At 42.3% G+C, this 13,771-nt stretch overlaps 1 protein-coding gene across 3 annotated transcripts in view; it reads left to right on the top strand.

Annotated features, from left to right (window-relative positions):
• The window catches only part of DNAI4 (dynein axonemal intermediate chain 4), a 66,477-nt gene that overhangs the window by 23,036 nt on the left and 29,670 nt on the right, over positions 1-13,771 (top strand). For all 3 annotated transcript variants that reach the window (XM_053246547.1, XM_053246545.1, XM_053246546.1), the window contains exons 3-7: positions 4,054-4,234; positions 7,266-7,443; positions 9,308-9,504; positions 12,076-12,182; positions 12,685-12,841. In XM_053246547.1, the coding sequence (XP_053102522.1) occupies positions 4,054-4,234; positions 7,266-7,443; positions 9,308-9,504; positions 12,076-12,182; positions 12,685-12,841 (820 nt within the window). The remainder of the gene's footprint in view (positions 1-4,053; positions 4,235-7,265; positions 7,444-9,307; positions 9,505-12,075; positions 12,183-12,684; positions 12,842-13,771) is intronic.

The following is a 13,771-nucleotide window of genomic DNA, read 5'->3' as shown; positions in this document are numbered from 1 at the left end:
AACTGAGAGTGTCTATTGAAATATCCCAACATAATGTTTCTTTAAATATCATGGATCAAGACTATTTAGTGCTTTGAAGGTCAGCTCCTTGATTCTGGACCAGAAACAAGCTGGAAGCCAGTTGAGGTCTTGCAGAATTGATGAAATATGCTCCCTGCACGTTGCCCTAATTGGGCTGCTGCTTTCTGGACCTGCTGAAGTTCTTGAGGCATCTTCAAGGACAGCCATACATTACAGAAACTGTGGAGAAGTTCTTAGGGCATGCACTATAATAACAAAATTATTGTCATCCAGAAAGATATGCAATGGGCACAACACCTGAAACAAGTGAAACACAACACCTGAAACAAGTGAAAAGGACCAAATCCAAATCCAGGAGCACTCGCAAACTGTGCATTTTTCCTTTATGGAAAGTGTGAATCACCCCATCTGAAACAAGTACATCCACAGCTTCCTAGATTACTCAGCCTCCCACCATAATCAACTCCATCTTATCTAGATTAGGTTTAGTCATCCTTATCCAGTCTATTACCAGCTTCAAACTTTCATTTCAGGTATCTTGAAATGGTTTATCAGCTTCTTCACAGGAAAGTAATGTCCATGCTTCTCATTTATTCATAGATATCCTTAGCTGTACTTTGAGCACCATAAAACTATATTCATCCTCTATGAGCAGCAGTACTTCCTGGCATATATGAGGCTAGATCAAGTTAGCCAGAGAGGTTCATCCATCCTGTGTGCACTTGCTTCTGCATCCTCACATTTCCTGCTTTAGCTGTCTTTATTACAGAGTCTCCATTGCTCTCTATCATCTCAAAGGTAACTGAGGCTGCAATCCTAAACACACTTACTAGGGCATAAGCACAGAACACAGTGGGGCTCGCTTCTGACTGAGCATAGGATTATGCTGCACCCTGTTAAGTTTCTATACTTTGTGGGAGGAAGAGGATGAAACAGCAACACTAAGCAATTTCATGAGATTTAAAACTTGATAGACAACACAAGTCAAAAAGTTAGATCTCATGATAACACAGTCAAAGTTCAAATTCCATGTGGGCCCATGAGAAAGGTGGTATAAAATGAACAATATATAAATAAAACATGTAATAATATATTTGCATTATTATACTAGACAAAGAGCTCATGCAAAATCTCCCCATTGTTTTGTTCAGTTAAAATAGTTCATTGTCATGGTTAATAACTGACAGATGGAGTGGTTTCCCCACCCTCAAAAGTCTACTTTCACATTATATCTTTATGGAACTTAAAGTGATTTTATATGATACTTCAACAAGGCCAGCTCTATAAAAGATACTTCTATTGACAATGACCATTGTCCCCAAGTGCACTGTATTACAAATATGATTGCCAGTAGAAGTACATTGTTCATGGAGCTACATTTCTGAAATGTTTGGCTGTCATTATCAGCACAGAATTGAGACTTGCTTGAATGTAATCAAAGCTACAATCCTATTTAAAACTGACTTCAGAGTAAGTCATATTGAACTCAGAGTGACTTACTCCCAAGTAAATATTTTCAGCATTGGATTGCATGGCTGTAATCTTATGCACACCTACTTGGGAGCAAACTTCATTGAGCTCAATGGGACTTACTTTTTGGTAAACACACATAGGATTGGGTCACACAAAAGCTGTCACGATGAAAAGGATTGATAGATACTTATTAAGAAGCGTACAATGGAAGGTTAAAAAGAAAGGCAGTTACCAATGGGAACAAACTAAAAGGAGCATCCCAAAATAGAGATTATATGCTAGCAGTTCCATCCTCTGCAGAAGGCAACACCAGCATTGCACAAGCCTCACCCACCTTCCAATGCATCATCACAGCTGTGTACAAAAAATACCTCTGTGTTTATGATTGCATATTTTGTGCCAGGATTGTTCACAATGCTTGTGGAAGCTTTCAAGGGAGAGGAAGAGCAAGGGAGGGGAAGAGAGGAGAAGAGCAGAGTGGTGGGAAGAAATAAGTGGCACTTGAGGGGTTCTGCAGCTGCATAACTGTCTGCACCGTGTAATAAACTTTCCTCAGAAATCCACTGTGGATTTGTGTAAAGCTGTTCCAGAGTCTCGGGGTATATCTATAGTAAAGATTTAAAGCAGTTCAAATCTGTAATATAGATCCTTCCCTATTTTCGGGGAATCATGGAGATTGTAAATCAGGGTGGGCTAGGGATCTCAGCAGCCTAGGAAACCACAATACCCAATATTCTTTGGGGGAAGACAAAATAACTGTATACCATAGATATACCCATAGGTCATGTCGGAAATAGTGGTTCTTATAGTTCCAGTATTAGAGCTAGCAGAGATGTAGCTATGATTGAACAAAGGAGAGGATAAATGTCCTGGCCTTGAGGGAGAGGGGTCTGCCCGTTGGGTGACAGCTTGCTCTTCATTCTTCACTGTTGACTTTGTATAAATGTATGAGGTAGCTGCAATAGGTATAATTATGAAAATGTGTTTCTGAACCAAGGGAATGCACACACGTTTGGGTATGAGTGTCTGTGTACATAGTGTGTGGTATTTGTACAGGAGCAAGAGAAAGGTAATGCTGAGAATATGTGGTTTTTCATCATGACCTTTCAATTCTTCTGCAAAGACCAAAAAGGGAGAGATGAGGAGGAGTGGGCATCTTCAGTTCTTGTTTGAGGGCCAACTCAACAAACCTTGCTATGCCCCTGGGCGGCAGCATGAAAGTGGGGGGAAAGTTGCATGACAAATATACCTTCTTAAGAAAAGCATGGTGAGGAAATGTCCATAACAACTGTGATCCTGTTACACTACCATTATTACATGATGATCACATCTCTGTCAAACAGGACAAAATGGAAAATACACAATGCAGAATACATTAATTTGTCAACTATTGACACATTCCAGCACAACAGAACCATGGATTTGTGCTAATGCAGCCACAGCATTAGTGCACTTCCTCTCCTCTGTTTTCTGTATAACTACACAAATTCTAGGGAGCAAAGTTTTGCAAGAAGGAAAGTATCTGGGAATGAAATATGTGAGTGCTAGACAATATGTTCTAAACTTCTTGGATAAACTGTTTTGCTGTGGTGGGTTTTTGATGCTGGCAAACATATACTAATGAAGATCTGACATAATCCTGACAGATAAAATCTGGCTACTAGTTGAAGGGCTGTAGGCCACCTTCAGCCTCAAAGGCAGGATGCCTCTGAGTACCAGTTGCAGGGGAGTAACAGCAGGAGAGAGGGCATGCCCTGAATTCCTGCCTGTGGCTTCCAGAGGCATCTGGTGGGCCACTGTGCAAAACAGGATGCTGGACTAGATGGGCCTTGGGCCTGATCCAGCAGGGCTGTTCTTATGTTCTTAAGATATCATTACAGTATATGGTAACCTGAAAGTGAAGGACAGAGCAAGAATGGACAAGAATTACTTATTTATCGTATTTTTAAAATTTGTAGATCACTCCAAACTTCCGTCTCTGGGCATAACAGATTAAAAAGGAAAACCTTAAAACAATTAAAAACAAGTTTAAAAGCTTGGGTGAAAAAACAAGTCTTTAAAGGCTTTTAAAAAGAATAGGTTGAATTCATGAACAGTTGGACTGCATGTTTCTTCCTCATCCTGAAGCTGGGATCATTCACATCCCTAACTGACCATGGCAATATCTTGAACTGAACAGGTCCAAAGGTAGTTCCCAGTACAGGGCCTGCAGCAGCAAGTAGAGAGGAACGGCAGCTAGTACTCTCCTCTGCCCAGCAAGCAGGAACAGACCTTGACTGGAAGCAGATATAATAGATTCAAGCTAGCCTTTAATCAGCTGTCTCTCTCACTGTCAGCCAATCACATGGCTGCATGCTAAAAGGCAGCTGCCATGGTTACCATGTAAACAGTTTCTTGTTTAAGCTACCGCTGTTGAGAGAAGCAGGAGCTGTAGAGTGTTTCTCTTTGTGGACTCCAGTTTTGAACAAGTATCCCAGGGGTAGAGACAGTGAGCTGCTCCAATTTCTCAGAAGCCTGGCACATCAGCTTCACCATTTACTGTATTATCCTTTTCTCTAGTGGCAACAGTTGCTACTTATTTTGCTGCTACAGAGCCAGTGCCAGAAGCTTCTCTCTGCCATCCTACCAGGAGACAGGCATTGTACTCAGGACCTGCGATCAATGCTACCATGTCGAACGGCATCACACCCATTGCAATTCAGGGCAGCAAGACCAGGAAGCAGAGCATCGTCATCAATGTGTAAGTGCCGTCATATTGTTATAGTGAAGCTGGGCAACAGAGGGGAATGGAATAAAGGAGGAAAGGCAGAAGGAAAGGTATCCTAATTGGCTATTTTGTGATGCAGCAGCAACTAACCATTTCTGCCTCTCTTGAATTTTGGGGACATTGCTACAAATAACACTGAGAGAAAACCTCTTCTTTCATGGAGGAGAGGTCTATCAATGGCTACTAGTCTGAGGGCTATAGGCCACCTCCAGCCTCAGAGGCAGGATGCCTCTGAGTACCAGTTGCAAGGGAGTAACAGCAGGAGAGAGCGCATGCCCTCAGTTCCTGCCTGTAGGCTTCCAGCGGCATCTGGTGGGCCACTGTGTGAAACAGGATACTGGACTAGATGGGCCTTGGGCCTGATCCAGCAGGGCTGTTCTTATGTTCTTAGAGAGCAAGCTCTCACCAGTGGTAGAGAGGGTGAGATTCTTAGCAGCTTATATAGGGACCCAAAGAGTTATTCAGTTACACAACTAGAGAAGTAATAAGTTATATTTCCACTTTATTTAGCTAGTTTTATACCCCAAGTCAGACTTAAACCCATTTTTACAGTCTAAATAAAAGCATTATCCTCATGTTTCGGTTTTTATTCTACTTTGCCCTCAAAGTCTATTGGAGATTACAATATAAATATGAGTGTAAATTATAACACAACCAGCAACTGCCATACCCACTAATGGTGCAGAGATGCAGTGGCTTGGCAGCTTTTAGTAATCCATAATCGCACTATGCATGTGTGTGCGGGGGCAGTGTTCATTGATCTTTCTCCCCTCCAGCAGTAAGTCCTCGAGGATCATGGAACCCTCAGGGATCTATTTCAGGGTTGCACAGGACACTTCTGGGGGTGGGGGAGGATTCAGTAACTCTGGATTGCTAAACATTGCAGAAGCAGTTTGTGCACTGCATGTCTGCCCCATTAATGAGGATTCAGCCAATCTGTTACTACATATACTGTAAAACGTTTAGGCCCAGCTCACATATAATCGTAAACTATGGTTTGTCATTATACGCACAAGCCTCAGGCTTATGCTCTGCCCCTCCATGTGCATGAGGAGAGGATGTCCAAAGCTTCTCTTCACCATTTAAAATAGAACAGTTTCCTTTTGTGTCCAGATATGGGAAACTGTAGTTCATACAAACTGTAATTAATGGGAACTATGGGTCGTTATGAACAGTGAATGGAAGGTTCAGATTGCAGGCAGAAAGGGAAGGGAGAGCATAGAAATCCAAGTCTCGTGTCCATAACCATAAACTATGCTTTGCAGTTATGTCCACACTGGGCAAGAGAAAACAAAATCAAATGCAGAAGTCTTGGCCTTTTCTCCTTTTTGTACAGAATTGAACTCTCCAAATCCAAATACTCCATCCTCCCAATCTGCTCCTCATATGGAAGCATGTCTGTGCCTGACTATAACCAATTCCCTAACTCCAACCACCACTTTCTCACAGAAAATGTGTAGCCAGTTCCTATGCTGTTTGGCAGCCCTATATAACATCATAATATCCTCATATTTACTACTCCCTTTGAAACAATATCTCCAGATCTTGCTTTCAAATAACTAACCTATGCTCTTTTGAAAAAGAGCATAGCAGCAAAATGAAACCAGTCCCACCCACCCACCCCCACAATGCCTTAAACAGCTACCTACACAGTGGCTGCATTCACACATAACGTGGAACTGTGGGTCCATTGGAACTGCACCCTACCCCCCTGCAATCCTGTCCAAATTCAGATATTCAGGAAAGCTCCCTCTCTGCAGTCTTACTGATTGTAGAGAGGAGGCAGAACCGGCTGTCTGGGCTTCCTTCTTTACTGAAGTACAGCCCCAGCAGTCAATAGCAGCTGGAGTGAGGGAGGAGCTTCAGCTGCTCATCAACAAAGCAATAGACAGCGGTGTCAATGTTTGGACGTAACGCTTGGACCACGGAACTGGAGGTCCAGGCAGTGGACCTCACTACAAACCAAAGGTATAAATCACTGTCTGGGGTAGGGAAACCATGGGTCCATTTCTGTCAAAACTGTGGTTTCCCGCATTCAGATGTACAGTGTTTTAAATTGGAGGTCCCTTCGCCTCCGGTTTTGTGTTATGTGTGAATGCAGCCAGAGTCTGACACTTGTGAAAAACCAGAGGGTGAGTCCTCCTCTCCCATAATCCCTGTGATATGCTCAAGTTTAGGGTGATTAAGTTACTCCCTCAATTAATTTATACACCCAGTAACTCTGTGGAGCAGATCGCTATTATTTCCACTTCACAAATGATGGAGCATTGAGTTATAGTGACATCTCTATCAAGTGAACTCATGAGCATATGAGCCCTCTAAATAGACAATGCAAGAAAACCCTGTGTGGACAATCTCCAACCCACCAAGGTTTTTCTTCCTCTTTTTTCCTGAAGTGACAACAGCTGAGTCACCACACAGTGGCAGCAAGAGGTGATCAGGTGGGAAAGCCTAGCTATGGCCTCCAGGCCTTCTGTTAGCTTCCACGTTTGCAAGTTATATGAGATCCCTGGGATACTCAGACTAGCAGCCATGGTCATCTCATTACTTTTACAGACACGATATCACACATGATGATAGTTTTTGGAAAGCTGTCGTTAATGCTGGATAACTGAACAATTAGGAACAGTGGGCATCGGTCATCACCTATCTTTGCTTTCTCTTAGAACAAGCAATTCTCCTACAAGAACATTGATGTAAACTAAATGTGCCACTCCTTACTTAGTGGCACTTACAGAAAATAACTATTTCCTTTCCTAAGTATTTGAGGAATTACGGGACAACATCCAGACTAAGTTAGTCTTGACTATGTTCCATTGAAATTAACTGGACTTAAGTTAGTTATGACTAACTTCCCTCATTTATTTTAATGGTACTTAGTCATGACTAACTCATCTGGAAATTAAGAAATGGCATCTGCTAAGGAAGACTGACACATTAAAATTGCCCTATTTTGAAGCTACTGATCTGGTGCATTATCTCACCTGCTGTTTTATTCAACTAGGACTTCAAAAGACTCAAGTGTGCCAAAGAGGTTAGCATCATCATCTTCTGCGAGACGACTGAGTTACACTAGTGCTCTGCTAGCCAGCAAAGTTGGGTCAGTAGCTCGAAGGAGCATACTGATAACATCAGAGATGAAGGACAAAGCATCTTTAGCAGTGATCAAACTTCCTATCCAGGTAATGGAGAAAAATGAATATGGTTTCATGGGGGAACTGAATAGGTGACAGAGGCATGCTGGGCGTGCCAGAAATCTGCTACATACATTTCAGAGAAGTGGTAATTCTATTAAGAACGATGTATTTACTAAAACTGGGTGTGTCTATGAACGGGCAATGAAAAAAAATGTGAAGGGTGCTGCCCCTTGATGCCATTCCAAGTAATAAACAATCACATCTAGTGACACTTTGTAATAAGAGATAACTACTTTAAAATGATAGTGCTATACCAAGACCATCTGAGTGGTAGTTCTAGTTCATAAAAACTGATGTGACAATAAATGTGTTTGTCTTTAAGATGCCATGAGTCTCTTTATTGTTTTGATGTGCCAATTATTCTTACTACAGAATATGAGATAAATTGTATCTGCACTGTGGTTTGCAGTTATCAGAAGAACTGTGTTTTCATGGCCACTTTGAAAGGAACATTCAGAATTCACAACCCCATGATAGCTACTTTAAATAGAGTGATAGCTGATGAAAGGATTAATATTTAAAATATGTTTAGAATTATGTTTAAATCTAAATATGCCCTGCATGGAAATGGAGAATCAGGGCATTTTAAATGGCACTTTTTTCCATGTGTGGGTAAGACCATTTTACAAGGGAAGGAAATTATATCTTAAACTTACAATTCACGTGCAGCAGTATTTCAAAAGAATATTTGTGTTTTGTGGACTTTGTTTAAAACTATGGTGCAGTTTAACTTCTCTGGGCTGTTTATACCTTGCGGGGGACAGGGGGATGATGATACCATTCATCTGATATATTCTCAAAATATTCGTAATTCTGGTGAGGGGAAGTAGCATGCTGAAGATAACAGGGGATATCCCCACTTTCCCAGATGAGCCTCTCACAAGACCCCATGCTAAGTACCAATAAACATGGTACGTAGATGCTGTCCTCCTTGAAGATAATTCAATTTCCAGTCTATTGCATATGCCAGGGGTGGCCAATTGGAGGCTCCCCCAGCTGTTGTTAGACTACAACTGCCATCATCCCTAGAAGCAGCCTATTGCAGCTGGGGATGATGAGAACTGTAGTCCAACAATATCTGGAGATCTACTCCTGGCCACTCTTGGCATATATTAAGCTTGACCTGTTACATTTATATATATATATATATATATATATATATATATATATATATATATACTTCATAGATTATAGGTTATAATAGGTTCATAGGTTATAATCACGCCATTTTGTAAATATGCTGCCAAACCTATGCACGCTTGTTCATTTGTTTCTTAAATTTTTACTAACAAGGCTTCTTCAAAAACACCACCACAACAATTCAAACTAGATTAAAATAATATCCGTCAATGCAGTCACATTTTAATTGTGTTATTTTTTATTTTAATTTGTAAACCACCTAGATATTTTATATGGGACAGTATATAAATACAGTGAATAAACATTTTTTAAACCAGTCAAATCAATTAGCATCATCTTTACACAAAAACCTGCCCTTCTCCTAATCATCTGCAAAAGTCTGGTGTAATAATTATTTTAATAAGACTTTTTAAATGTACTAAATCTTCAAGGATCCATCCAGAGAAAGATAGTTCTAGAGAGAGGGTTCTATGGCCAAAGTTTCAGAAATATGTCCCATTACATTCATTATTCAAAAGTGAAAGTGCATTGGACAGCAATTTTACAGCACAGTCTTATGCTTATGTTCTCAGAAATAAATCCCACTGTGTTCTATATTGCTTACTTTTGTAGGACTGTGGACTTAGTTTCAATTAAAGTAGCTTAGCTGCACATCTATTAGTTTCACCTACTGAGGGAGCAGTATTGTTTTGTTTATTTGTATCAACAGGTTTTCGATGATTATGGGAAAGATGTAACACCTCGTCCACTTTACCACCCCGAACCAAGTACATCTACCAGCCACAGACAAAGCAAAATCTTATCAGCACAAGATTTTGTTGGGGTGACTCAATCTGATTTCTTGTCTTCCTTCTCTCTTCAACAAACATCTGGAACCAATATTAGCTTAGCAGGGCCATTCTCCAGGTATAGCATGGCATCCCATGGAACGCGCCTATGGTAAAAACCATCCAGCTGGCCCACTAATGAGACTGAGTGAGGCAGGTTGGCAGAGGTGGCAGCACTGCCTTCTGGCACTCTCCCAAACCTATTTGGTGGCAGTGTTCTCCTCTCCCCCACTCCCATTCCTGTCTCTGACATTTTCAAAAGCCAGAGGGGAAGGGAATGGGAGGAAGTGTGGAGGAGGAGTGTAGAGTGCTCAACTAGAGATGCCCAGCACAGCGCTTCCTTCCACTTCCTTCCCCTTTGGACTTTGAAAATGTCAGTGGCAGGAGAAGAGGAAGAGAGCAGTGGTGGTGCTGGCACCAGCGTGATTGCTGAAGAGTAGGGACCCTTGTCAATGAAGAAGAGAAGGGAACCCCCTTGGGTGTGGGGGAAAGAGTGGGGGTGTGGGAACAGTAGGGGAGGGGATGAGCCAGAGGGGGGGAGGGCTAAGTGGGGTGTGTTCCATTTGCCACCTGAGAGACCACCATGGTGACGTAACATTGTTTGGAGGCAACAGGGAGGGGGGGATGGTGTCAGAGGACACCCACCAGCCAGAATGTTGCTGTTTCTGTGGCTGCTGCTTTTGCAGCAGCAGAAGCAAATCAAACACACCTGCTTCACAACTAACATCCTCCACAAAGAGAAGGGAAGGGGGCCTACCCAGCAACTAGTTGCTGGTTGGGCTAGGGAACCAAAGCAAATATCAGAGATGGGCCATTGGAAGCTGCCTGAGGATGCTGTTTTGTGATACTAGGCCTCTATGGTGCAGTTGCATTTCCTGAGTAAAAAGCCAGATACTTTGAATAGCCTGCCATGTTGCAAAAGTTAGATTGGACACACGTTGCATGACTATTGGCGACGCATTTCTGATCTAACTAGCACTTCTAGAGTGCAGGCTGATTATTCAGAGTATTTGTGCTTTTGTGCAAATACCTCAAACTGCTCGGACTTTACTGCATGGCTACAACAGCATGGGTGGACTGGTGCCATCCTAATGCCACACAACATGTGGTCCTCTAGCTCCATTTATTCTTTACCCCTAAATAAGCTCATGTTTTCTGCAGGATTGACATTCAGTGTATCTCCTAGGAGAAAAGGCTTATGGTACATGATTTTCCCAATGTACAGTATTGAGTGTGATCTGTTACTTTGGTTACATGACTTGGGATCTGGAGGGGTGCTTGCAAAGGTGCCAAGGGCAGTTCATTCATGAGGTGAGGAGAGGCGGTTGCCTCAGCTGACATTTGATTGGGGCACCAGAAGGATAGGGGTTTGCACGGACTGGTTTGTGATTGAACCAGGCCAGTTTGAGTGGTTTGATAGCAAACCAGTTCAGGTTGGTTTGACTGGCCCTGCCGTTTGGTTAAACTGAACTGGTCCAGGGAGGCACCGGTCCGTGCACACCCCTACAGTAGGGTGGCAATGTGTCTCCCACTGGTGCAATCAAAGTAGCTCTTTGAGACTTTCCTGACCCTTAGAAACTTTGTAAGGAGTGTGAGGAGAGGCAGTCCTGGCAGGCTTTCCTCCTCTTTGCTCCATATGCCACTTTCAAAGCTTGCAAGGTTTGATGTTGAAAAGGGGCTGGCCCGCACCAGAGGCATGGGGCAAAGCAACATTTGGTACCAAATCTCAGGTGCCACAGTACCTTAGGTTCCCCCTGCATGGTGCCATTACTGCTGAAAAGCATCATGATCAGACCTCCAGGCAGCTATCAGAACATTGGACCTGACTTCCCACCTGGGTCAGCCATATTGTGTAGTAAGGATAGACTGATTCAGACATGATGCTGTACAAGTGTACAGATGTCTGTACAGTCATACATGTGTTTGTGTGAATGACTATTCCTGTGTTCATTTTAAAAATGAACCTGGATACAGGCCCTTCAAATGCATGGTTCAGACAGGAAATGTATTTCTGTACCTGCGTTCAACATAACATGTGAATGACAGGTACAGATCTATACCTGTGTACACTGTACACTTGTTGTGCAAATGTTGCACATAACATGTGAATGGGCTTGATCTGTTGCAGTGATGTTGCTCACCCATTCTGCTTCATCATGGGGCACTAATAGAGCACATACCATATGATCTGGCCTCCTAAGATGGAAAGCAACAAACCACATATTCAGAAGGAGCATGTGGTACAGTCTCTATGGAATTCTACTTCCTCAGAATGAATGTGGAGGATGCACATTTGAATCCTCACCCTTGTTAAACTATCCATGCAAGTGCAAAGCTACCCTGGAAGGGGGAAGTGGAGCTGTGCACATTCAAGGAGATCATATTGTAGGGAATCTTCACACATGTGGACTCTCACCTGAATTCTGAGGTGGTACAGTCCCTTGAGGGCTGTGCCACCTACCTTTTCTAGTTTGAATTAGCTCAAACATTTCTTCAGCCATGTGGTTCCTCAAGCCCAAACGATTTTCAGTGACAGCTATGCTGCTGTAGAAATGCATTATGTATTTGGTATTTTGGTTACAAGTGCATTGACATTTTTATTATCATTTTACTTCCAATACATGCTAACATTCTTTTTTTTTAATTATAGGACATATGGAAGTGGCAGTGTTTCTAGGTCATCCACTTCTACTGACTCAATGGCAGATGAAATAGTAGAACCTGGGTCTAGACGAGAAACAATTGCTAGTTTAACAGGTAGAGTAAACTTGCGCAACTGCAACTCAAATTTTCATTCTTGTGACCACTGTTATCAAAGTCAGTAAGTATCTGGGACCAAACTGTATATTGTGGGGCACATGGCTATTGCTGACCCACATCTTCCCCACGTGTCTCCCTTGTTATGTTTCATAAAAGAAATGCTTGGTGCTGTGTCATTGCCTTTCATCTTCCCTGCCTCACTCTAGTTTAATTGCTGCTCCTTACAAAAAATAGGGACATGGTGGATGTGATGATGTCATATGATGCATTGTTTAAAATCAAGCAATACCAAGGAGGAGACACATGGGGGAAATGTGGGTTTTTGACAGCAGCCACTGATCACATGTAACACATAGGTAGGCTCAAAGGATTCTGACAGAGGGATTGTGTATCTTACAGAAATGATGTTTCTAATTACTGCTGTAGTAGCTGCCTGCGTACAACACCTTAATTACTTTAGCACAATTTCATTCTTTCTCATGGTGTACTGATCTGGCAGATGTCCTGGTCAGGCGAGAGGAAGTGCCAGAACAACTGACCAAGGAAGACTTAGAAAAAGCTGTGGATATTTACCTCACCGAGACAGATATGATTTGGCTGTTTGACATGCCCACAGTCATGATATCTACAGAGGCTGAAGAAGCAGACACTGTGAGGTAGGCATAATGTCTATGCAATGTGGCTATCTATTGGTGGTTGGTTTGTTTTTTAGCTTTCCAGGGAAATAAGAGATGACTTCTCTCATGATTTTAGGACTATAGATACCAAAAGGCCTCTCTCCACACTGGGATTTTGTCCCCGTTTTCTATAAGTTAAAATGTTGGTAAATTTAGCAAAAAATCAACTGAACCAGCACAGCTTCTGAAGCTCTGAGGTTCCTCTGAGATGCGAAGATGAATTCTTGTGTATTAATTCTAATTGGAAATGGTTGGTGATAAGCTCTGTGCAATGGCCCAGGGTACTGTAACATTTGATTTTGGGACTTTGAGGTTTAGAATAAGGAAAGTATGTGATAAAAAGAAGTTTGTAGCATCATGGGTGTCTGCAGGTCTTTTTCCACCAGTGGCGGCTCAAGACCTCTGTGCCCCTGAGGCAGGGTGCCCAATTCTATCCCCTTGCATGCACCATCTTCCACCTCTTTCCCCTTAAAGTGGGTGGGTGGGTGGAGGGCATCTTTCCACTTGCTGGCAACTCAAGAATCTGCTGCATGAGGTGACCACCACACCTCTCTTTGTGGAAGTGCTGCACCTACTCCACACTCCTTCAGTTATTTTAACCATACCACTGCAGATCGCACAGGTAATTGTTTGCAGTAGCAAAGTGAAATTAGAAGACACTGTGACTGTCCATAAAGGTATGTCATGCATCAAGGTAGGAGGGAGGGGTACCAAATTGTGACAAAGGAGGATCTGGCCTTTGGTTTAAAAAAAAATATTTTCCAGTTACCTCTTCATTCACCTTTGTCCAGATTTACTCATTTAAACTTCAAATGGGTAAATCTGGGCAAAGGTGAGTGAATAGGTAACTGAAAAATAACTTAAAATCACAAAATGTATGCCTGTTCCCAAGGCACAGATAACTTGCTA

This window comes from Hemicordylus capensis, chromosome 4, assembly GCF_027244095.1.
Source record: "Hemicordylus capensis ecotype Gifberg chromosome 4, rHemCap1.1.pri, whole genome shotgun sequence".
Classification (NCBI taxonomy): domain Eukaryota; kingdom Metazoa; phylum Chordata; class Lepidosauria; order Squamata; family Cordylidae; genus Hemicordylus; species Hemicordylus capensis.
Note: the sequence above shows the minus strand (reverse complement) of the source record. Positions and strands in the feature narration are given on the sequence as shown.